Source organism: Macrotis lagotis, chromosome X (assembly GCF_037893015.1).
Source record: "Macrotis lagotis isolate mMagLag1 chromosome X, bilby.v1.9.chrom.fasta, whole genome shotgun sequence".
NCBI classification, from domain to species: domain Eukaryota; kingdom Metazoa; phylum Chordata; class Mammalia; order Peramelemorphia; family Peramelidae; genus Macrotis; species Macrotis lagotis.
The window spans coordinates 281730765-281754931 of record NC_133666.1 but is presented as its reverse complement, the minus strand read 5'-3'; the positions used below and the strand labels follow the sequence as shown (position 1 = coordinate 281754931).

The 24167-nt window shown below is 34.3% G+C and overlaps 1 protein-coding gene across 2 annotated transcripts in view; it reads right to left on the bottom strand.

Annotated features, from left to right (window-relative positions):
* The window catches only part of MROH2B (maestro heat like repeat family member 2B), a 91814-nt gene that overhangs the window by 24459 nt on the left and 43188 nt on the right, over positions 1-24167 (bottom strand). For both annotated transcript variants that reach the window (XM_074202546.1, XM_074202545.1), the window contains exons 18-30: positions 22822-22929; positions 21001-21117; positions 19381-19488; positions 12510-12662; positions 9648-9674; positions 9128-9250; positions 8482-8561; positions 7561-7696; positions 6996-7091; positions 6150-6239; positions 5696-5816; positions 4739-4836; positions 1190-1342 (exon numbers count right to left, since the gene is read on the bottom strand). In XM_074202546.1, coding sequence (XP_074058647.1) covers positions 1190-1342; positions 4739-4836; positions 5696-5816; positions 6150-6239; positions 6996-7091; positions 7561-7696; positions 8482-8561; positions 9128-9250; positions 9648-9674; positions 12510-12662; positions 19381-19488; positions 21001-21117; positions 22822-22929 — 1410 coding nt within the window. The remainder of the gene's footprint in view (positions 1-1189; positions 1343-4738; positions 4837-5695; positions 5817-6149; positions 6240-6995; positions 7092-7560; positions 7697-8481; positions 8562-9127; positions 9251-9647; positions 9675-12509; positions 12663-19380; positions 19489-21000; positions 21118-22821; positions 22930-24167) is intronic.

The following is a 24167-nucleotide window of genomic DNA, read 5'->3' as shown; positions in this document are numbered from 1 at the left end:
TAAATGGTCAAAGGATATAAATAGGTATTTTTTGGTTAAAAAAACTATCAATAGTTATATTTAAAAAAGGTGTAAATCACTAATAATTTGAGGTCTGCAGATTAAAACAACTCCGAGCCACTACTTTACTAGATTAACTAGCCAACACCTAGGTTAACTAAATTGACAAAAAAGAAAAATGACAAGTATTGGTTAGGGATATGGGAAATCAGGTATGCTGTTGTACTCTTCATGGGGCTGTGAATTAGTTACACCACTCTGGAGAGCTATTTGGAACTATTTCCCAAAAGGTATGAAATTGTACATATCCTTTTTTTTTTAGGGTTTTTTTTTGCAAAGCAAATGGGGTTAAGTGGCTTGCCCAAGGACACACAGCTAGGTAATTATTAAGTGTCTGAGACTGGATTTGAACCCAGGTACTCCTGACTCCAAGGCCGGTTCTTTATCCACTACGCCACCTAGCCACCCCTGTACATATCCTTTAATCCAGTGATATGACTACTAGGTCTATACCCCAAAGAAATCAAAGAAAGAGAGCAGCTCTTTCTATGATGGCAAAGAATTGGTAACCAAGCAGTTGTCCACTGATTGGAGAAATAGTTGAATGAATTATGGAATATGAATATGAGAAAATATATAGTGCTGTAAGAAATGATAAAGGTAGGGGCAGCTAGGTGGTATAGTGCATAGAGCACTAGCCCTGTAGTCAGGAGGACTTGAGTTAAAACCCAGCCTCAAACACTTAATAATTGCCTACTGTCATTTAACCTGATTATCTTGCCAAAAAAAGAAAGAAAGGAAATAATGAAGGTGATAGTTTCAAAAGAAACCTGGGAACACTAGTATGAACTGATACAAAGTGAAGTGTGCAGAACCAGGAAGAACAATTTATATAGTAACTTTGTGCCCATGCAAAAATTGCAGTACTGTAAGTTTATTCCTTAAAGAGATCATGGAGTTAAAGTTCAAATCTCTCATTTTACAGAAGAGGAAAGAGAGGCACAGACAGATGAAGTGACTTCTTCAGGATTAAACAATTACTAAGTATAAAAGATGGACTTTGAATCCAGGTTGATTTCTCTAATGCTTCTCTTTCTGACTCTGTCTCTAACTCTCCTCCTCCTCCCTCTCCTCCTCTTCTTACCATCACTCTCCCCTACCCTTCTCCCAAAACAGCTTTCAGGCTTACCTCATTTTCCAAGGCAGGTCCTTGTTCCTTTAGGACAGCAACTACCCACACAGCACTTGCCTTTGAACACTCAGGGTTGAGGTTCTCCATACCATTGAGAGATTCTTCTAGGAATCCCTGGATTTCTTCATTGGGGATATATTTGCTAATAATCTAAGATTTTAGTCAGAAAGATTGATTGGTGTTATTAATGTAGCTTTCTTCCTAGATTAAATCTTACATTGCTTGTTTTAGTACCTTAACATTAATTTATTTTTCTAAGTCTATGTGTATTATATACATATATGTGTATATTTACACACACACATAATTACTATGCAGTTTAAGAATTATTTTGCACACAGTTTTTCCTTTATCATTAAAGGGATGGAAAAAAAAACCCTGGGGTATTATTACATTCATTTACAGTTGACAAAACTGAGACTCAAGGTAGTTGGTCTCTGGCTCAGGGTCAGGAGCAGTGAAAGGAGTGGCTGATATCTTTAAATTACAAGAGATTTTTCTAAGTAGTTTTTCATAGAATCAGAGAGTTAGGTCTGGAAGGGAACTTTTATGTCATTTAGCCTATCCCTTTTTTTAGAGATGGGGAAAGTGAGATCCGGAATGTTAAGTAATATATCCAAGGCAACACAGTAGTACATAGAAATAATTGGTTACAAGGCACAGGTCTTCAGCCTCCAAATCCCAGATATAAGCTCACATTTATTGAAGTCTGAGAACATATTTAGACTGGACAAGGTAGTAACAAAGAGACTGTTTAGAAGAGGGAACTCAAAAAGAACTCAAATGCTTGGTAGCTTTAATTCTAAGCAGAATTCAGAGATTAATGGAGAAATAAGTATAATGAAAATAAAAAATTAAAAAGAGAGAGAGCATTGACAGAAAGAGAAGAAAAATAATTGAGAGAATGAGAGAAAATGAATACTTTTTTATCTTTCAGAAAACAACTCCAAAATTAAAAAAAAATAAACTAAGTAAGTTAAAGGGGAGGAGAGGGAGTGGGGTTTACTTGGCAACTTAACTGAGGAAACAAAGGGAAATAAATGGCCAGAATAGAGGAAAAAGTAAATGGAATTTTAAAAAATACTTCAAATAGGGAAACAGGAGAAAAACAAGAGTGGAGCCTGAAGGTAAAGGAGAAGCCAATGAGAACAAGTTTCATTTAAAGTTGATTAAGCAAAAAAAAAAGTATCATTCTTATAAAATAAAGAGGAGGAAAAATAAATTATAATTTTGAAAAAATCAACACAAATGGGAGGGAAAAATCTTATTCTCAAGACTTTAATTGTGTATAGATCAAACAATTTAATTAAATGGAAAAGTAACAGATTGGAAAAGGTATATTCCATATAGACTGGAGGCATAGATATATGGGTTCTTTAGTCTAAGCTCTTGCCTTTGGCAGATGAAAGCAGAATCCTGTGAACCTTTTAGGAGTCATTTTCAAATAGGCAATACTAGAGATAAGATAACAATTTCTTTAGGAGAACTGAGAACCTGTTAGAATATGAGGTTTGATTACTCAAGATTATTAATTTTAGTTATACCCTATCTAATAACAAAAATCAAGGCTAGTGTTGGGGTGGTTTTTACTCTACTTATGTATTAGCATTTACACAGCTCTTTATGGTTTGGAAAACAACTTATCTCATATGGACTCACAACAACCCTGGGAGTTAGATATTATTTTCATTTCAGAGAAACCTGAGGCTAAGAAAAATGAATTAATTGGGCTAGTGCCTGAGACAAAATTTGAATACAGGGTTTCCTGACTCCACTATGCCACCTAGATCTCTACTTCAGTGTTTATGATAATCATTAACAAATCAAGGACAAAGCAGCTACAATGTTGGATTGTGTGCACAAAGGACATTAAAGAATACTTGTTCCCCAAGTAGGAGTGTAGTGTTCTACTTCTTGGAAAGCTTTATAGATGAGAAAACAATTTCAAAGCACTTGGCATCTAAACACTAAGTCAGGAGTAGGGACAGAGAAAGAATTCATCAATATAACTCCAAGCAGCCTTCTAGAGGATAGGAGAATCATAGATTTAGAGCTGGAAGAGACATTGGCTCTGATTCTTGAATTTTATAGATGGAGGGGATGTGGGGAAATTAGTGCACTATTGCACTATTGGTGGAGCTGTGTATTGTCTAACCATTCTGGAATGCAATTTAAAACTATGCCTCCAAAGGTATGAAATTGTACATACCCTTTAAACCAGTGATATTGCTAATATCAAAGAAAGAGGAAAAGGATCCATTGTACAAAAATATTTGTAGCAGCTCTTTTTATTTGTGGTAGTAAAGAGTTGGAAACTAAGGGGCCATCATCAACTAGGGAATTGCTGAACAATTTATGTCATAGGTATGTGATGGAATGCCAATAAGCTTTAAGTAATGATGAAAGTTTCAGAAAAATCTGAGAAGAATTGCATGAATTGATGTAAAGTGAATTAAGTAGAATCAGGAGAGATTATGCAGTTATGGCAATATCAAAGAAAATCAACTCTGAAAGGTTTAGTGACTGATCCATACCACACACAAAATTCAGAAAAGCTTCTGATGAAACAAGCTATCCAGTTGAAATAGAGAGCTGATAGGACTCAGAATGCAGTTTGAAATGAATTTTTCTTTCTTTTTTTCTTCCTTTTTTTTCAAGGGGGGGGGAAATGGCTAATGTGGAATATTTTTGCAGAATTACACATATTTATATTGGGTTTTTGTTTTTCTTGCTTTCTCAATGGGTGGAGAATAATGTGGAGGGGAAGGGAGAGATTTGGAACTGAAAATAATTTTTAAAGAAGTATTCCTTTGTATTCAATAGTTAGGAAGTATTATACCTTCCATACTTTATCATTTTTTACTGTTTATCATGATTATTTGCTCACTGGTTCTGGCATGTACATCAACTTTGTATAGCCCTTAACCCTTGGGTGCCATCTAATCTTTATGTTTATCTTCTTTGTAATTTTCTAGTTGTTCCCTATAAATAATATCTCATCCTCTCCCTTTATGCCTTTGTACAGATGGTGCCCACTATAGGGGCTCCTGTGCTTTTTTATCTATAACTTTATTCAAAGCACAGATCAGAATTTATATTATATATAAAGTCTTTCATTGTCATTCTAGTTATTAGGATTATTTCCTTCTTAAAATTACTTTATCTCTATTATTTTGTCTTTATAGTTTTTTTTGTCTTTTAGTTTTATAGAGAATCCCCTCTCACTGGCTCCCTTGGTAGAATATAGGTAGACCTTTTGAAGTCAGAGACTATTTTGATGTCCATAGCATTTTGTCCTGCACACAATAGGCACATAATAAATATTTGTAGAAAGAATTAATTTTGCTTGCATGTGCTGGTGGGCAACCCAGTGCTTCCTCTTAAACCAATGGATCATCTGGAATTGGGGAATGATTACTAATAAAGCTGTGCTCTAGGTCACTTAGGGGTCCAATTTAAAAATGACTGTAGGTGAAAGAAATATCTTATGAGCTAAGGAAGACTTTGTTCCCTTAGTTCTCTAGCTCCATTCTTCCCCAAAATTACCTTAGCCATATTAGATACAGTCCAGAACTGGATTTGCCTATTAGTAGATTGCAGTCCTTCCTGCAGCTGCCTGAGTTTCTCTAATTCCTGGGGCAGATCTAAAATCACCAAAGGAAAAAACTGGATCAGAATCCAATCTGTTAAGAGTAAGTTAGAGTTCTTAACCTTTTTTTGTGTGTGTCATGGACACTCTGGCAGCAGACTCCTTCTCAGAGTCATGTTTTCAAATGCATAAAATAAAATACCTTGGACTCAAGCAACATGACTGTAAGGGAAACAACTTCTATTGTAATAGTTATTAGAATAAAAAAAAACAAACCAAAAACTAGGTACATGGATCCCAGGATAACAACCCATGGGGCTAGATGGACTATTCATAATGTGATTTCCCAGCTGTAGCAAGACTTTGGCATCTTGACTTAGGGCTATTTTTTCTGCTTATAATCTCTATTGGACACAATGGTACATATGAGACTTGTTTCAAAAGCATTAGATAAGTAGGCAAAGGTCATTCTGAGAACTGTTTTTCCAGGATATCTATCTATCTATCTATCTATCTATCTATCTATCTATCTATCTATCTATCTATCTATCTATAATTATACCTAGCTGTGTGACCTTGAGAAAGTCACTTAAGCCCATTGCCTTGCAAAAAAAACTGTGGAGAAAGAAATGTTTTCATATTCTCCTCTGAAATACATTTAACCTTTGAAAAAATAGTATCATTTTCTATTAAAGAAAACAATGTAGTAAAGAAAGTTATGAAAATATGACCAACTGTACTGTGCTTTAATTTGAAAGTCATAATATTTAATACATATTAATAGATATTTAGAATGCTTGGTTAGGAAGAGAAAGGAGGAGATGAGAAGAGAGAAAGAGAAAAGGAACATTTGAAAAGGAAGAAAGGGCACAGTCTTTTTTCATCAAGTGGTTCCTTCATGTCTTTCCTCTCACCTTTAAGAAAGAACAGACCAATAACAGCATCAGCAGCCCATAGACGTATGGTAGGTAGGGTATCACAGCAGTGAGGTGCAATAAGTCCAAGAAGAGGACCAATTCTAAATCTCTCTGGTGACTATAGAGAAAGAACAAAGATAACCTCAAAATTCTTCACATAGGAGAAATGACTTCAACCCAACTCCAAGGACTAAATAGGATTAAAATTTTCCCTTAAAAAGAAGTTTGTAGTTCCCTCTCACAGCAGAAACCACTTAAGGTCTATGGGAGAGTCATCTCATTATGACTTTGAGTTTGTCATTCTTGGGCTTATGAGTTTGGGGAAATCCTGTGTTCAGTAAAGACATTATTTCCTTTGCGGATAGAGATTTTAAAAAATCATTTTCTAAAAACAGACCTTTCATTATGTTTTCTTCAGATTTATTCATTTAAAATAGATTAGAATACTTACTTCAAAACTATTATTCAATGCCTTTGAACAGATGTGTAAGGCTCTTTCTCTTTCCCATTCTTTTGATGAAGTAAGCCAGATTCGCAGAAGCTATTGGTAATTTAAAAAAATAACATATATTTTAGTTTTAACTTTTTTCATCTAAGAACTGTTTCTTTTTCACTTTTTCTCTGGGTGTCTGTCTGTGTCTCTGTATTTCTCCTGTCTTCCCTGGCCTTGTCCTCTAACTGTAGTGAACAGAAAAGGCTCAGCATTGTAAAGTCCTGAGTATTCTTAATGTTCTTTGTATATGTGGAAGGAATCATCTGTCCTTCTATCACTGAAGGGAGAGGGTTGAGGCTGACAGCAATTGTTCTTTATATGAATGTATTATCTCTTCGTCTAAGTAGTGAGAATTGTCTTCTTCTAAGTAGTGAGAATTGAGGACAAGAACTGTGTTGTTTACTTTCTCTTTATTATTCATTATATGTAACGAGTAATATCAGGTTGAGCACAGAATAAAGGCTTAATAAATTTGTTTGTTGGACAGATGAGTGAGTGGCAAGGGCAGTGACATAATATGAAAGGAGGAGGATGCTATTTCTTCATTTTCCTACTAATCAGGGAAGCCTGTGAAATAGATGGAATAGGAAGAGATGAAAGAGAATTGAACAGAGGAGGACCATAAGGGAAATAGATTAGATTAGTTTCAACACCTTTTGTTTACCTAAAAAAAGCAAACTAGTATAACTTTTTATCATTCTTTACATACACATATTCATTAATTACATAGTTTTGCATAGTGGGTGGAAAGTCAGAAGGCATACTGAAAGAGAATATCCATCAACTTCAATGGAGCCAACTTACATGAAACATTTCTTGACATTCTTCTGGGTCTTGGCTATTCCACACCAGAACTCTCATAAGTTTCCCAAGGGCATCCATGGATCTTCCATAGAGAAACTGAAACCAGAAATGAGTCTATGAGCTGTCTTACCATGATTTCTCAGAGAATTCTAAAGAATATTATAAAAGCTAGGCTGCTGGACTTATAGTTGGAAGACTTGGGCTGAAATCCCAGTTCTTCAGTTTACTATCCATATGACTTTACTAAGTCACCTAACCTCTCTGGTCTCAGTTTTCTCTTTTGTAAGACAATGGGGCTGAATTAGAAATAGAAGGTTCATAATCTGTGGTCCATGAATTTTTAAAATAATTTTGATAATAGTTTAATGTAATCTTATGTATTTTATTTCATGAATTTAAAAACATCATTCTGAGCAGAGGTTCATAATCTTCCCCAGTTTGACAAAGGAGTTGATGACACAAAAAATAAGAATTCCCAAACTATAAGATTTCTAAGGTCCCTTCCAGGATTAATCCTATGATACTATTATCCTGGTTTGGGATCCCAGACCTCCTTCCTTCATACTTGGATGTGGGCTTTGTCCTCATCAGTCTGTCCATCTTCTATGATTTGAGTTAAATGAGGAAGAAGAATGAGACTCTGAAGACTCTCTTCGAGGATATTTAGGTTGTCATTTATAGGTAACTGAGGTTTCAGTTTGCTGAAATGAGAAAGATGTAGGGGGATGCTTGTTAGATGAGGAAGTACTGAAAGCAGGAAGGTGAGGCAAAATGGTTTTATAAGAGTCACTGCTCTGATCCAAAGGAAAAAGGATGTATTTTCTTATAGGTAGGGATGGGGAAGGAAGTTATAAGAAAAGGAATAAATATATAAATTGGATGATGTTTATGGAGAGAGACCTCAGATGATATTGAAGAGAACAACTGAATCCTTCTGCATTCCTCAACACATTTTTGTTACAGTTTATAGTTCTTTGAAGATAATTTTCTCATCATTGTACATTTTTTCTTGTATAAACAGATTATATAATTTAAGCAACAAGGATCCCTATTTGTTTTGTGTCACCAACTGTGCTTAAATCAATGTAATATACATTGTCAGTAATTAATGAATATGTGAATGTAAAGAATGATAAAAAGTTATAGTAGTTTTCTTTTTTAGGTAAACAAAAGTTGTTGAGACTAATCTAAAGGCACAAGAACAGGGCAAACATCTTTTAACCTAGAAGATTAAAGTTTGCTCCCAATTAAACCCCATAATGTGTATTTGTACTCTGTACTTTATTAAAACTGACTCTTCTGCCTGACTGTTTGCTTCTTAATAGTTATCCTATACATTTAATTTGTTCCCCTTTTGGATAGAGAAGCAATTTCTAATGCAAATGCCATTTATGGGATTCTGGTTGTTTTTTGACAAGGCTAAAAAACAAACCCATTGATCTGGGATGAGGAAGGTGGACAAAAGCAGTACTAGTAGGTTCCATACCTTAGCCATCGAATAGCAACTAATACTCTCCATCGGATAGGATTAGCTAAGGAATCCAGGGGTTCTTCTCTGATTAAATCCTGAAACACAAAAAAAACCAGGTGAAATGGATAAAGAATGTTTTTTATGAGTGGGTTCATCCCCTTGACTCTTACTTCAACCATCTCTGTTTTCCAGGTAGTACTGCTTCCTTGCAGCCTCAAGGAGGAGATATTAATGGGAACTGAGTAATGGGATTATAATTATAAGGTTCTTAGTCATGCTTGCAGCATAGTATTTGTGGGGATTTTTTGTTTGTTTGTTTTTTAGGTTTTTGCAAGGCAAATGGGGTAAAGTGGCTTGCCCAAGGCCACACAACTAGTTAATTATAAAATGTCTGAGGCCGGATTTGAACTCAGGTCCTCCTGACTCCAGGGCCGGTGCTCTATCCACTGTGCCACCTTGCTGCCTCGCAACATAGCATTTAACAAATGCTTATTCCCTTCCCCCTTTCCTCCCTTGACGCTGATCAGTGTATCATGTGTTATTTTTAAAATTTTTTATATTTGTTATTTTTAGAAGGAAAACCCAGAACTCATTAAACAAAAATGGCAGTTACAACAAACAAAAATCTAAGAGGTTTTCTAGTACACCTTTGTATACTTACCAGCATGTGTCCAAGGAGCACTTCTTTACTGGTAAAATTAAAATTCGATAGTTCTTCAGTGTCCCTAATGGCAACACAAATTTCGGTGATGCTTTTTGTAAAGGTCATTTGTAGATCCATATTCTAAAGGAAATGAAGCATCATGTATGTTCAATAAGACACTCTTGAATATAAATATATAACATATATATTTATATCTATGTACATATATATACACACAATATAAAATATATATTTCATGTCTCTTCCAAGAAAATCCAACTCATTCCTTTAACATATTGGGTTTGCTGCCTTGCTTCCACATAGAAGAATCTAATTCAAACTCTACTGAATGTTAAGGTTTGAAACCCCTTGCATTCTTTTAGAGTAGAATCAGATTCCATGACTCCAGAATAGGAGTCATCCCTAATCAGCTGATCCTATTGTTGGGAACCAAATCAAGATGATATATAATTTTGAATGATTTTTTGAATAGATCTTAACATAGATAGACCAACAAAAACAATGAAATAAAACTCACTTTGTTTAAAACAGCCACTCCCAAGATCTGAAAAGTCAAAAATGAAAACAAGTATTCAATGAATGATTATGAAATAATTAAGTCTTCTTGAATCTAGCTCATTTGCCTGAAGGGTACCCTGAAGAATAATTTACATCCTATCAATGGCTTTTCTCAGTCCTCTCAAATTTGGAAGTTTGAAAGTCAAAGAATCAGGGGCTAAGTACACTTCTTAGAGTAATCCTTGACTAACTAACTAGAGAATTGTAATTTTGAGAACTATTCTAGAACCCCAGAGATAAGAATCAGTTTATAAGTGTGAGTCTTTTGGAGTTTGGTACCATATGATTGGCCTAAAAAGCTATTTCTGATAAGGGGAGGAAAATAAAGGGTGTTCTTCTGTGGGAGGAAAAATGGAGTTGGAAGTTTATGAAATCTAATGTAATTGGGCAACTGAACAAAAGTAAACAAAACTGAAGTTATAGAATTATAGTGACCAAGCATGACCCCAAAGAAGAGACATGAGAATGTACTTCTAGGCCTTCTTTGCAAAAGTGGTGGCCTATAGTTATAGAATGATGTATGTGAAGTTAGACTTAGTTGCTGGGTTGGTTTTCTTCAAATTTTTTTCTTTTTTCTCTTTTTTGTTATAAAAGATGACCCTAGTAATTTTTGTTTTGTTTTGTTTTTTTGGAAGGCAACGGCCAAGATCATACAGCTAGTAAGTATTAAGTGTTTGAGTCTGAATTTGGATATAGGTCCTGCTGACTCCAGGGCTCCAGGGCATGTGCTCTATCCACTGTACCACCTAGCCTCCCCCTAGTAATTATTTTTTAAAAAAGCTGTAGGAATTGGGGCATCTAGGTAGTGAGTGGATAGAGCACTGGCCCTGGAGTCAGGAGGACGAGTTCAAATCTGATCTCAGACACTTAATAATTACCTAGCTGTGTGGCCTTGGACAAGTCACTTAATTCCACTGACCTGCAAAAAATAAACAAAAATTTTATTTTTTTTAAAAAGCTATAGGAATGTAGACTGTGGTAGAGGAATGACTTTTTTTTTGGAAACAGTTTTTGGAAACAGTTAAGGTTAAGTGACTTGTCCAGCATCATGTAGCTATTTTTCTTTTTTCTTTCTTTTTTTATTATTTTTATCATTTTATTATTTTTATTATTTATTATTTATTATTTATTATTTTTATTATTTAAGGCATTGGGGTTAAGCCCAAGGTCACACAGCTAGGCAATTATTAAGTGTCTGAGGTCAAATTTGAACTCAAGTCCTCCTGACTCCAGGGCCAGTGCTCTCTCTACTTTCCCATCTAAGCTGCCCCAACTTTAGCATTTTTGATGCCATAAAATTTACAGTGAAATTTCTCGTTCTCTCTCACTCTCTCTCTCTCTCTCTCTCTCTCTCTCTCTCTGTATGTGGTAGAGCATGATTTCTTCAGGGCTAAATTTCATTTAACATTAACTTTTTTTCTTTCATACTTTTCAAGTAATATAAATATTATATTTTTATATTTATATTTATATTTATATTTTTCACTTTTTTTTATCATGCACCAGAAATATCAACACACAAATGTAATTAGTGCACTGTGGTTATGTTTTGGAGGGGTAAGATTCAGTTTTTGTCCTCAGGAGTTTACAGTAGACTTGGGTGGACAAGACATGGATGATTAAAGTGATAAGTTAAACTTTCTGGAGAGCAATTTGGAATTATGCCCAAAGTGAAATAAAAATGTGCATACCCTTTGATCCATCAATACTACTACTACATCTGTTTCCTGAAGAGATCATGAAAAAAGGGTAAAAAACATCACTTGTACAAAAATATTCACAGCAGCTCAGTTTGTGGTGGCAAAGAACTGGAAATCGAACGAATGTCCATCAACGGGAATGGCTGCACAAATTATGGTATAAGTATGTTATGGAACACTAATGTTCTATTAGAAACCAGGAGGGATGAATTCAGAGAAGCCTGGAAAGACTTGCATGAACTGATGCTGATCGAGATGAGCAGAACCAGAAAAACATTCTACACCATAACAGCAACATGGGGGTGATGATCAACCTTAATGGACTTATTTCATTAGTGTGATAATCAGGGACAATTTTAGGGTATCTATGATTGAGAATACCATCTGTATCCAGAGAAAGAATTGTGGAGTTTAAACAAGGACCAAAGACTATATTACCTTCAATTTTTTTAAAAAGTTGTCTTATGTACTACATAATTTTACTATCTTTTATATTTTATTTTTTACTGAAGGATATGATTTTTCTCTTGATGCATTCAATTTTGAATGATGTATAGCATGGAAAAATGTAAAGATCATCAGAGTGCCTTCTGTGGGGGGTGGGGGGAGGAAAGGGAAGTTTTGGGGAAAATTGTAAAATTCAAAACATAACAAAAACAATAGGTAGAAACCACTATTGCATATAATTGGAAAACAAATACAATATTTATTTTAAAAAGATAAAAAATATGTTAACCCCCCCCAAAATTTAAGATATGTCAGGAAAAGATTCATTGCTATAGGAATTTATATATACACATTAAGTGCTGAGAGCAGAGTAAGACTAGATCAATATGAGCCAAATATCTTTGAGATAGCTTCATAGGGAAACTTGGGTTTTGAAAAACTTGAGTAAATCTCCAACCATTCTTATAGAGTGTTTTCTGATTTTTTTTCCTAGTTCTCATAGGTTCTTTATTACAATTTTCTTGAGGCTGAGTTATTGAGACTCACAGCCAAAGCAATCCTCCTTTGATTCCAAGAAATGCCTATGAACTGAAGACCCACATGGATACTTGAACATCTCTTGGGAAAATCCTGATTTTGATCCCATAAGTATTCTGTTGTTGTAAGATTGATACCTGACAGCTGGAAGTATAGAGATACAGAACTGGGGTCACAATGTCTTTTTCCACAATAGGGAGAAGCTGTCTTTTAGGAGAATGGAGAGCCACACATCCATAAATTGCCACAAGGTCAGTCTTGGTCAACATCTTCTTTCCATACAAGATAGCCTAAACATTTGGAAGAGGAATTAAGAAAAAAGATTACTGAGTCAATTTCTTTGTTCTTAGGCCATTTTCTAATTTAAAAATTCCCTAATTTAGAAATTTCCTACTAACTATAAAAGGGTTCCCCCCAAAAGAGCTGAGTTGATAACAATATCATCTCTTATTTATAGTACTTATTCAGGGTTAAATATCTTGTATACACTTAATACCTGGTAATTAGTAATGATAAATATACTTGGGACATTTGAACCCCTTTATACCAGAGACCAGCCCTGAAAGTGTTAGTTATATTTAATTGGCTGTATGGTTCTGAGATGCTAAGAGAAAGACAGACACATATCAATTTCATTTGGACTTTATTTATTAGTATCAGTATTAGAGATGAATCGAAAAATTGTTGTCATATAATTCCATATAATATCACTGGAAGAATATCAGTATTTGTAACCCTAGGGAGAAAAAGGTCAAATAATTCACTGGACAATAGAATGATGAATGGGGAAGTCATAAATAGGCTACAACATATCACCAACCATTTTTATAAGGGGGGAGTCACCTTAATAATATAATTATGAAATATAGGATTGGAAGAGAGATTAAGTCTCATAGAGCGACTGAGAGAATTCAACCCAACAGATCTTTGTGTAAGTATGCTAGGCAGTGGATGGGAAGCAACATTTAGATAAGAAGCAGTCCCTGACTGCTAAGGTCTTACAGTCTGGCAGGAGAATAAGAAACATAGAAAAGGGGTAGTTATATGGTATAGTGGATAGAGCTTTATCCACTGACTCTGGAGACAGGAGGACCTGAGTTCAAATTTAACCTCAGTCACTTAATAATTACCTAGCTATCTGACTTTGGACAAGTCACTTAACCCCCTTGCCTTGCAAAAGCAATACAGAAAGAAGCATAGAAAAGAAACCCTATAATATGAAACTTTTAAAGAAAGTTATCTGTACATTAATCAAGTTCATACCAAAATACTACATTGAGGCCCAAGTGAGATACTCATTCCCCAATAAAGATATCTAGGAAGATGGTGAAAAATATGAAGGCTTTTGAATTGGATTTTAAAGGACAAAGAAGAGTTTTAGGGAGGACATTCTTGGAAATAAGACAAAAAGAAGACAGCATAAACCATGAGACTAGAACATAGAGAATAGGATATTTTCACTTAAGTGTTCAATTCATGGATGTCAAAAGACAAAGAGAAAAGTCTCCAGCAGATTAGGTAGACTCTCTCTGGAATGATATGGACAAGTATAGCATAAGAAGGGAAGATATGGAGGGCTTTGATCTGCATTGGTAGAGAGAGTACCCATTTTGGTGAAATTATGGCTATACCAAAACACTATGGTGCCATCATCCAAAAATTATTAGAATTATTAGAAGTTATTTATTACCTGATTCAGTTTTCCTCTATATTTATCCATAAGTAGCCTTCCATTCCCTATCAATACCTTTGGTGGTAAAGAACACACTACTGGTTCCTAAGGCCATCTGTGTCATAGTGGCTGCACTTGCATTAGGAAATTCTTCCTTGTAATAATAAACCTAGAGTTGCCTCTCTTGTATTTTCAGACCATTTAGCCTCATTAACTGCCATTTAGATCCTATTTTACATTCCACTCTTCTTAATCCTCTGCAATCTGGCTTCAGAGTCCACCACTCAATTTAAACTGCTCTCTTTAATGACAATCTCTTTATTCCTAAACCTATAATCTTTTCTCTGATCTCTGCAAGTTCATTCACTGATAATTATCTTCCTTTCCTGGTGAATGCTTTCTTTCTTTTTTTTTTTTTGGATATTTATGACATTACTTTGTCCTGGTTCTCCTCTTATCTATTTTATTTTTGTTTTTGATTTATTATTATTATTATTATTATTATTATTTTTCTGGATAATCACTTTGTGCTTCCTCCTATGCATTGAACCTCAAAGTTCTATCCTTCATCAGTCAACAAGTCAAGTCAATCAACATGTATTTATTAAATACTTGCTATGTGCCAGATATCATGTTAAGGAGTATTACAAAGAGGGGCTAAAAAGGTTCTTACCTTTAAGGAGCTATATTTTAATGGGAGAGATTTTAAAAAACAAAAAAAAATTGTTTTGTTTTTATGTTACAAACATTTATAGACATATTCTTGTACATTACTTTTTTTTGTCATTTCTTTGTTCTCTTTTGAACATAGAACTAACAAGTGATATGGTTGTCTCAAAGGGCATGCACTACTTAGTAACATTTTGAGTATAGTGCCAAATTGCTTTCAGAATGATTACATCCATTCATAGGTCCACCCAACAGTGCATCAATACACCTATTTGTAGCCTCTCAAGTGTGTTAATTTCCTTTATTGTAGTCTTTGCTCAAAATTGCTTTCATTTTCACTTTTAGAATTAATAATAATTTGGAACATTTTTTGATATGATTATAAATAACTTGGTTTCTTTTCTTGAGAGCTGCCTGTACCTTGTATCCTTGTACCATTTATTAATTGATAATGGGCTTTATTCTAATAAAATGATTCAGTTCTCTACATATTTTAGAAACAGAAACTTTTATCAGAGATATTTGCTGCAAGTATTTTCCTAGTTGGTTTCCTTTTTAATTTTAATTTAATTTTCTATAACTTTACTATTGAATTTTTTTTGTTAAAAGTTTTTTAAAAAATTATCTGTTTTATCTTCTATGACCTTTTCTTTCTGTTGTTTGGTCATGAACTTTTTCCTTATCTAGCGATAGAATAGGCAATTTTCTGCCATGTTTTTCTAATTTGTTATGTGACCTTTTATGTTAGGTTATGTATCCAAATGGAGTTTGTCTTGCTATATGGTCTGAAACTTAATTTTAATTCTAATTTCTTAAATGCTGCTGTCCAATTTCCCAGGAGTCTTTGCCCTTGCCAAAAAAGTAAGCCCTTACCCCAGTAGCTGATTTTTGTGATTTATAAATCTAAGTACATTTGCTTCTGCATGTTATCTTTCCTTCTAAAACTTTTTTTCTAATTTCCCTATTACTGTTGAGTTACACTATCCTGTCACTTAGGTTCTCAATAGATATTGATTCATCCTCAACTTTTCACTCTGCCCTTTTCCAATCTGTTGCCAAGTCCTGTTAATTTTAACTCCATAACAGCTGTCATCTATCTCCTTCTCTCCTCTGATACTCTCAGTCATGCTGGTATGGGCCCTCATCATCTCAAGCAGAGACTATTATAATGACTTGATAAATTTTTTTTCGTGTCATATGAGTCTCCACTCTAATCCATCCTCTGCTCTGCTGTCAGTGATCTTCCTAAAGCATAGGTTTGACCATGCCACCTTGCACCTTATTGCTTGAGGGTGGAGCTGGGGAGGACTTGGGAAAGGAAAGACCTTGATCTTCTAGTTTCTGGCATCTAAAGAGATGACCCAGTTCCAGATAGGGACAGAGAGACAGAGATAGACAGAGAGGAACAGAGACAGAGGAAAGCAGATAGACAGACTCTAGGAAAAAGCTGACATGTAGAGGAGCCTGTACCTTGAACATGTGCAGTGTACTACAGTGGTGACTTCAGGGCATTTATCCCTGTGAGGCAAAATCTTATACTCATTCTGTTGGGCTTATTGTTATTTGTATATATATATAATATATATATATATATATATATATATCTTATGATTTCTAATTGTTATTGACTTGGATAGCTAGATTAATTTGCTATTTTCTCTGTGAAAGAACCGGAATTTCATATCAAGGGAGTTTGGTATTGGGTATGTCACTTAGGGTATCCCTTCCTCTTTAAGTGAGAATGATCAGGAACTCAGTTTGAACTGAAAAAAATCACTTTTCCTAGGATAACAATAATTAGAAGTCAAAATAGATATAATTCAAGCCCAGTATTCCCTCACACCGAGGAAATCAAAGTAGCCGGCCTTTGGTACCAACCTCTTCCTTCCTCTCCTGACAGGAAACAGCTTCCCCCAAAGAAGGGGTAAATATGCTAAAGTGATCTACTCAAGGTCTCCCTCCAAATCACTTTTAGAAAGATTGACCCATGTTAAGTACATAAAAGCTATATGGGCAATACATCACAAAATATCCATTACATTTTATATCCAGTAAGTTTGCTAAAGTTAGTTTGTTAATTTTTAGAATTTTTAGAATTTTTTAAAATACACTATCATGTCTTTTGGGAAAAAAAGATAATTTAACTTCTTTAATAATGCTTATTCCCTCAATTTCATTTTCTTGTCTTATTGCTATTGCAGCCATTTCTAGTGTTATGTCAGATAGGGGTGATAAAAATGGACATTATTGTTTTACCCCTGATTTTATTGAAAAAGCTTCTTGTTTTATTTTATTTCAGCAAAATTCACTATTTCTCTTTTTCCCACTCCCTATATTCCAACTAGAAAAATTAAAATAAAAATAAAAACTGAACTCTTGTAGCAAATATGCATAGTTAAACAAAACACAACATTGGTCATGTAAAAAAAATCTATCTTGTTTTGTATATTAAATTTGTACTCTTCCTATCAGGAATAAATCAATATTCTCTCTTATTGGTACTCTGGAACTGTGGTTGGTTATTGCATTGATCAAAGTTTTTAAACCTTTCAAAGTTCTCTTTACAAAACTGTGATTGTATATATTGTTTAAGTAGTTATATGAAGTTACTTACATCACAACAGATGGAAGGGTTTTTTTTTTTATGAGGGGAGGCTTTTGCAAATGAAAAGCCTAGGAAAATTCTTCTACAGAATGTAGTATTTGAATGGAGCCTTGAAGAAAGTCAAGGCTGCTAAGAGGTGGCATTGAGGAGGGAGAGCATTCCTGAAAAGGGGAATGGAATATCATGTGCAAGAAATAACACCAGTATAACTGGAACATAGCTTGTGGAAAGAAGTAAACTCTAAATCTGGATATGTAGGAAGGATCCAGACTTTCAAGGACTTTAAAAATTAAAAAGAGGATCTTATATTTGATCCTGGATCTGATTATTTCTCTTCAGTTGCACTGCTCCCCCAGGATATAATCTGTACTTGCATTTGATTGGAGGTTTGGAGCATGGAGAAAACAAAACAAAACAAAACTCTTCCCCACAGGGAACCTGTTCCCTATTCCTTTTCCATCTGCCTTTTGCCTGTTACCTTTCTCCATTAGTCTGCAGGCTCCTTGAGGGGAGAAATTATTTTTTAAGTTGTAATCCCAGCACTTAAAACATAGTAAGAATTTAATGTATTCTATTATATTGTAATATGGAATCACTAGAATTTATTAAATAAGGGAGTGTGACATGATAATACCCACATTTTCAGAAAATCACTATGACAACTGTTCAGAAGAGGGATTGGAAAATTAGCAAGAAGGTTATCTCAATAATGGATTATAAATCAGAGCTTGTCCAGTTCCACTGACCTATAATTCCTTTTCTCTAATCACCACAAGCCTAGTTCAGGCTCTTATCACTTTTCCCCTAGACTAATGAAGTACACTTTTAATTGGTCTCTCTGCCTTAAACTTTTCTCCACTTCAATCCCTTTTCTGGTCAACTTCCACAGGGATTTTCTATTATACTATCCCAAAATTTTCTGCTTTGTGGTTATTGTTTTCATATTACCATCCTTCAACTAATAAGACAACTCTAGATTACCATTTAAGTCTTCTCTTGGATAAACATCCTCAGTTCTTAGGAAATCATAGTGTTCCACTATACAGGCTTTTTAGTCCACATGTTTCCTTTTCCAAGTAAGGAAATTTGAAATCCAGGGATGTTGATCATCATGGTCAAAGTTACACTGATACAATCTCATCCCTAATCCCCCATTTCTGGGCCCTGAACTATGGGCTCAGAAATGAATGCAATTCTAAAGAGATTTATACTAAGATCATATTAATTTCACAATGCTAATTCCTACTAATTTTCAGTCAGTTCAAACCCCAAAGTCCTTTTTGTCTTGAACTCTGATGTAGTCATATCTCCTTTATTCTCTATTCACACTTTGGTTATTTGAAGTACAGTAATTAAGTAATTAATTTTTTCATTTGTTATGGTTCATGTTTCTAACTTATTGAGGAATTTGGGATACTTATTCTGTCATTCAATGAATTAAGCCTCCAGCTTTACATTATCCACAAGTACCTTTTTGCAACCTTCTACCTTCTTGTAAACTAAAAAAAAAAAATTAAATGAGATAGGACAAAGAACAGAGTCTTACAATAAGTTCTTAGAAGCTTCTGTCCAGATCAGGGATTCTTAACATTTTTAGTCTTTTTGCATCATGGACCTCTCTGGCAATCTTTGGAACCATCTCAGAATGATTTTTAAATGCATAAAAATAAAATACATAGAATTACTAAGGAAATAAATTATATTGAAATATATTTATCAGAATAATTTTTTTTAAAGTTACTAGTTTACAGATTCCAGATTAAGAATTCCTATTCTAGGTAACATTGATTCATCAGTCAACACACTTTGATTTAGATCATTTGGACTGGTTACCAATCTACCGGACTGTATCATTTTACATTCTTGTATTTGACCACAAGTGTATAAATGAGAGATGCTAAAAAAAAATGCATAGCTTTCCACTTCCCAATCTTATTTTCAAAAGACCCTATTTTTGGTCATCTCTCTGACATGGTGTAAGTACTTAGGTGTTAGCCTAAGAAACAGTTATGATTTTTGCTTGATATTACAAAGTAGTTTAGGGAAAATTATATATTTTTACCTTACAGCGACTTGAGAAGGACTTCTGATCTTCTTGGAAATCTTTAAGAACTTTTAAAACAATATCCATATGATTCTTGGCACAATATCCCAGAATGGAAACAGTCCCCTAAGAATTTAGAGTCAAAGAATATTTATTTTAACCTAATGCACAGTTTATTTTATACTTTGGGGGCTGGTAGTTTTCTTCTTATACTTGTTAAGTTTTTTTCTCTACTTACCTCTGAATTTCTTTGGACCTTGCTGCCTCATCTTCATCCTGGCCATTTTCTGCCCTGCTGCTGCAATTCCACCCTCTAAATAGGGCCTCTAAAAACCATACCAAAGGGACCTAATATAGAGTTATGAACTCCCTGGGACTAAGAAATCTCCTATTTACTCTGACCCTTTTCTTTCTCAGTTCTCACCAAAGATACAACCAGGTCAACATTACCATGTCAATGGACTGCCCTCTCATTCCACTCTAGCCATCACTTGCTTATATATATCCTCTCTATTAGAATTCAAGTTCTTTCAACTATGAATCCAAAGGATTGTTGATGAAGCATGTTAACTAGATCTTGACAAAGAGGTAATGCATTCAGGGGCCAGAATAAGACAGAAATGTTCAGATACAGTTGATATGAATATGTGATTGTTTTCCTATCTATGTTTGATATGAGCGTTTTTGTTTTTGTTGTTTTTTTCTATTGGGGTTGGAGTAGGTGGGAGGACAAGGAAGAATAGGAATAGTTCTGCAAAAAAGAGGAAAGGAAAGAAAAAGAAAAAAGAAAGAAAACAGGGTCACTGAAGTATAGATATTTAAAGCAGAAACAAGAAGAAAGATTAGAAAGAAACAGATAAGCACGACAGCTTTGAAATCTTTTATATACTTTAAATAAAAAAGCAAACTGTACATACTAGAAATTTACATTTTCATGTACAACTTTCATACTATTCTACTGTTTGGAGAAATATTAATTTTATTTGATGTTTAAGTTCAGAACTCAAAAAAAGAAATTAAATTGATGTTTAAGATCAAAATAAAAAAAAAGAAATTAAAAGTCATTAGTATAAAAATGAGTGCAAGATCCTTGAGAGCAGATACATTTTTTTTACTTTACAATTTAACAAACTGAGTTATCTGGTTTCCCAACTCTGCAATTAGCATTAGCAAATTATGAGGGGTTCTGCTTTAGAGAGGTATACTAACAACACTAAAAAGAACTGGCAATCTTAGTAAAGAAGCAGAAGGAAAAGTCTATGAAAACGTAGTTATAACCCAAAAAGCATTACAGCTGGTGGTAAGGGGGCATTTCATGGAGAAGAATTTTCTCCAACACTTCACCAGTACTTGAAGGTGTCATTATATTATATTAAAGGACAAAATTATTTTCATAAGGATTGATTGATCAAGATACTATTCATCATATACTTTATGAAGGCAGAAGGATGTCAAATGCCTTTTTAGAATGTTTGCTATGAAAAATTAGGTACAAAGTGGTATGCTTCAAGTTTTCTGGAAAATTTCCTATTGTATGATAAGCAGAGGCATGAAATTTTTTGTCATTTCAGCAGATTTGGCAGATATGACTTAAACTCAAAAAAATAAGGTGGGGGAAGAGATCAAAGGTTCCTCTACCTCTCTTTGGTCCCCGAGCTGACTGGCATTGACTAGGGTCTCCTTCAGCTGTACAGCTACAAAGTTCACATCCTGGCAGCATGCTAACGTGGTCCCCAGAGCCTTCCAAAGGAATTTCTGGGGGGGGGGGGAGAAAAAGGAAAGACAAGTATCAAGATGTCAAATGTTTCTGCTCCATAACTGTTGTCATGTTCTCCTTATGCCTTTAGTTGCATTGTTTTAACTCTTTAACCACCTATAACTTATTTTTGGATAAAGGTGAGGGATATATATGAAATAATCATTTTTGAATATACAAAAGGTTGTATGAAGTGAAGAGTTGGAATTATCATGGGAGAGAAGGCTGTAGTTTAACATAATAAATGTTCCATGATAGTATTATTTTAAGCAGAATTTTGTTTTACAATTGCTATCCATCTTTACTGAAGAGAAGTTAAAATAGTCTAATTTGGGACAGGAGAGATTTTTGTTACCCTAGCCTTTATGATAATATCACACTATAGATAATTACACCTCCATCTCTATCCCAGGAAGGGGAATAAGGCAGTTGGAAATGCCAGTAAGTGGTGGTACCAGAGTATAGCATGTGTCTCAAGGAACACTCTCTCTCTGGTTTCCTGTTTCCCTTTTTTTAGTAATGATAGATATTGTTGAAGGAAAGGTACTTGGCAGAGGAACAATTGAGGGTAAGGAAATGATGTGAAATATTACATTGGTTCTACTGCCTTTAGAAATGATTACAACTTTGAAGATAATGGTTTCATCTACCCCAAGTGCTTCAGCCTCTTTCTTGCTTTGTGTCTCATCTGCTTCTGCAAGTTTCTAAAGGTAGTGTAGCCAAGTTTTCCTTTTCTACCAGAGGTCATGAAGTATTCAGAGTTAGGGCATAGGAAACCAAAGAAAGACTTGTCTTTTGTTAATATGGGCCTGCCACAGGTTAAAAAGTTATTTTCTTGATGAGATTAGAGATGTAGAAGAACTACATAGGATCAGATTTAGAACTGAAATGGAACTTAGGGTTCAACTCTCTCAGTTTTTAGAAAAGGAAACCAAGGCAAGGAAAGTCAAATGATTTGTTCAGCATTAAATAACTAATAAGTCTCAAAAGCAAGGTTGGACACCTAGGACTTCTTGACTTGGTCTCCTTAATTCTCAGTTCAGCCCTATCTATTCAATTATCATGTCATCTCACAAAAAATCTTAGCAGAGGATGGTTTCTCAAAGGAATGGATTTTAGGAAATATTTAGGAAATATTTTAGGAAGTATTCTTTGATAGAATTTTTCAGGAACACATTGGATAAAGAACTTAAGATAATTTAGACAGAATTTAGACACAGGTGTTCTTGGATACCCAGGGCTCAACTTGTTGGCTTCTTATTTTTATCTTATGTCTAAGAGCATTTGAATTTATTTCAATTATACTAAAAAATATTCTTCGTTAGGAACTGACCCACCTGAATCTGAGAATGAGCCTTTTAAACTAGAATGATGAAGAACAGAAGTTGTCATCAAAAAGAGTTTTTTTCCTGGTTTGATAGAAAATGATTCAAACAATAATTTAATATTCCAAAGAAAATGCTGGGTCCCACTGCAACTGCTTTTTTGACCATGAATTTGCTAATATTTGGAGCTAATTTGGGAATTTTTTTTAGTTTTTGCAAGTCAATGGGGTTAAGTGGCTTGCCCAAGGTCACACAGCTAGGTAATTATTAAGTGTCTGAGGTCAGATTTGAACTCATGTACTCCTGACTCCAGGGCTGGTGCTCTATCCACTGCACCACCTAACCGCCCCTAATTTGGAATTTTCATTGAGAACTGACCTTCTCAAGTGAGGTATTGTCATAGGCCCCCATCTGCTGCATGAATTCCTGGGTCAGTTGAATAATCCAATTTTTGTCATTGATCTTCCATAAAGATTCCCTTAAAATCTATTAAAGAAAGTCAAAGTTGGAAACAAGATAAAGTTTATTGGCTTGGGCCATTTTCATCTTTCTGATACCTTTGGTTTTAAAAATTACAGATATAAGGAATGAGAAATATAAATAATCCTAGAGAAATAAAACTCTCACTTTGGAACTCTTTTCTGCTCATTTCCCAGACATTCCTTCTAGGATTTAATTTCCCATAAAGTTGGGGAAAATGAAAAGGAGACCTTATTCATTGAATGTGCTTCTTTTGGGAAAAGTTGGCAGATAGATTTGAAAAACTATCTACCTTAATTTCAAAATCAAGGTGAAATTTTTTAAAGTTGAAAATGAGTTTGTATTTATAAAGATCAGGTTTTTTTTTTAAAACATTGATACATGAAAGAAAAATCTGAATATAATAGAATAACATTTGTATAGTACTCCAAAGTTTTACCAAGTACTTTATATAAATAACTTTACTCATCAGAACCATCATTATTCATCTTTTTAAATATATTTTGTTAAATTTTTTATTTCAAAATTACATGTAAAATTTTTCATTCATTTAAAAAAAATTTGAGTTAACAAATACTCTCTCTTGTTCTTTCCCCCAGTCCAATCCTTTGATAAGACAAGTGATATGATGTGAAGTCACGTACAGACTCTATTTTCCTATTATCCATGTAGCAAAAGAAGGGATATACACACATAAAAACTTAAGAAAAATAAAGTAAAAAGTCTTCATTTCTCAGTTAATGATGACTTCCTTGTTCTACTGATCATCTTTGTGACTTCCCAGACTATACCAGCTTTCCCTAGCTACTTCTCTGCTATGTGGATTGGTCCTCTTTTCCATTAGGAAATAACAACCTCTAAAGTGGTAGTTTTACATTTTTATCCCCAGTGCTTAGCACAATATTCAATACATAGTAAGGGATAAGTAAATGCTATCAATTCATTCATGACATAATTTCATTCAATGATCCATGCATTTGGTATGAACAGTATGAGGTATTAGGTATAAAAAGGCAAAAGCAAAACAGTTCTCAAAGGAGTTTACCTCATCACATTGAAGGACAACAAAAATTCATTTACATTTTCCAAAGTATGTGATTTTTCCTTTTTTTTAAAAATTCAATCTAAACTCAGAAAAAAAGGAACCCATTATAAAACAAAAGGTTGTGAGCCTATTTCCAAATTAAACCCTTTATGGATCTTCCAAGGCAGGGAGAGGACGGATAGTCTACAGAGATTGTTCA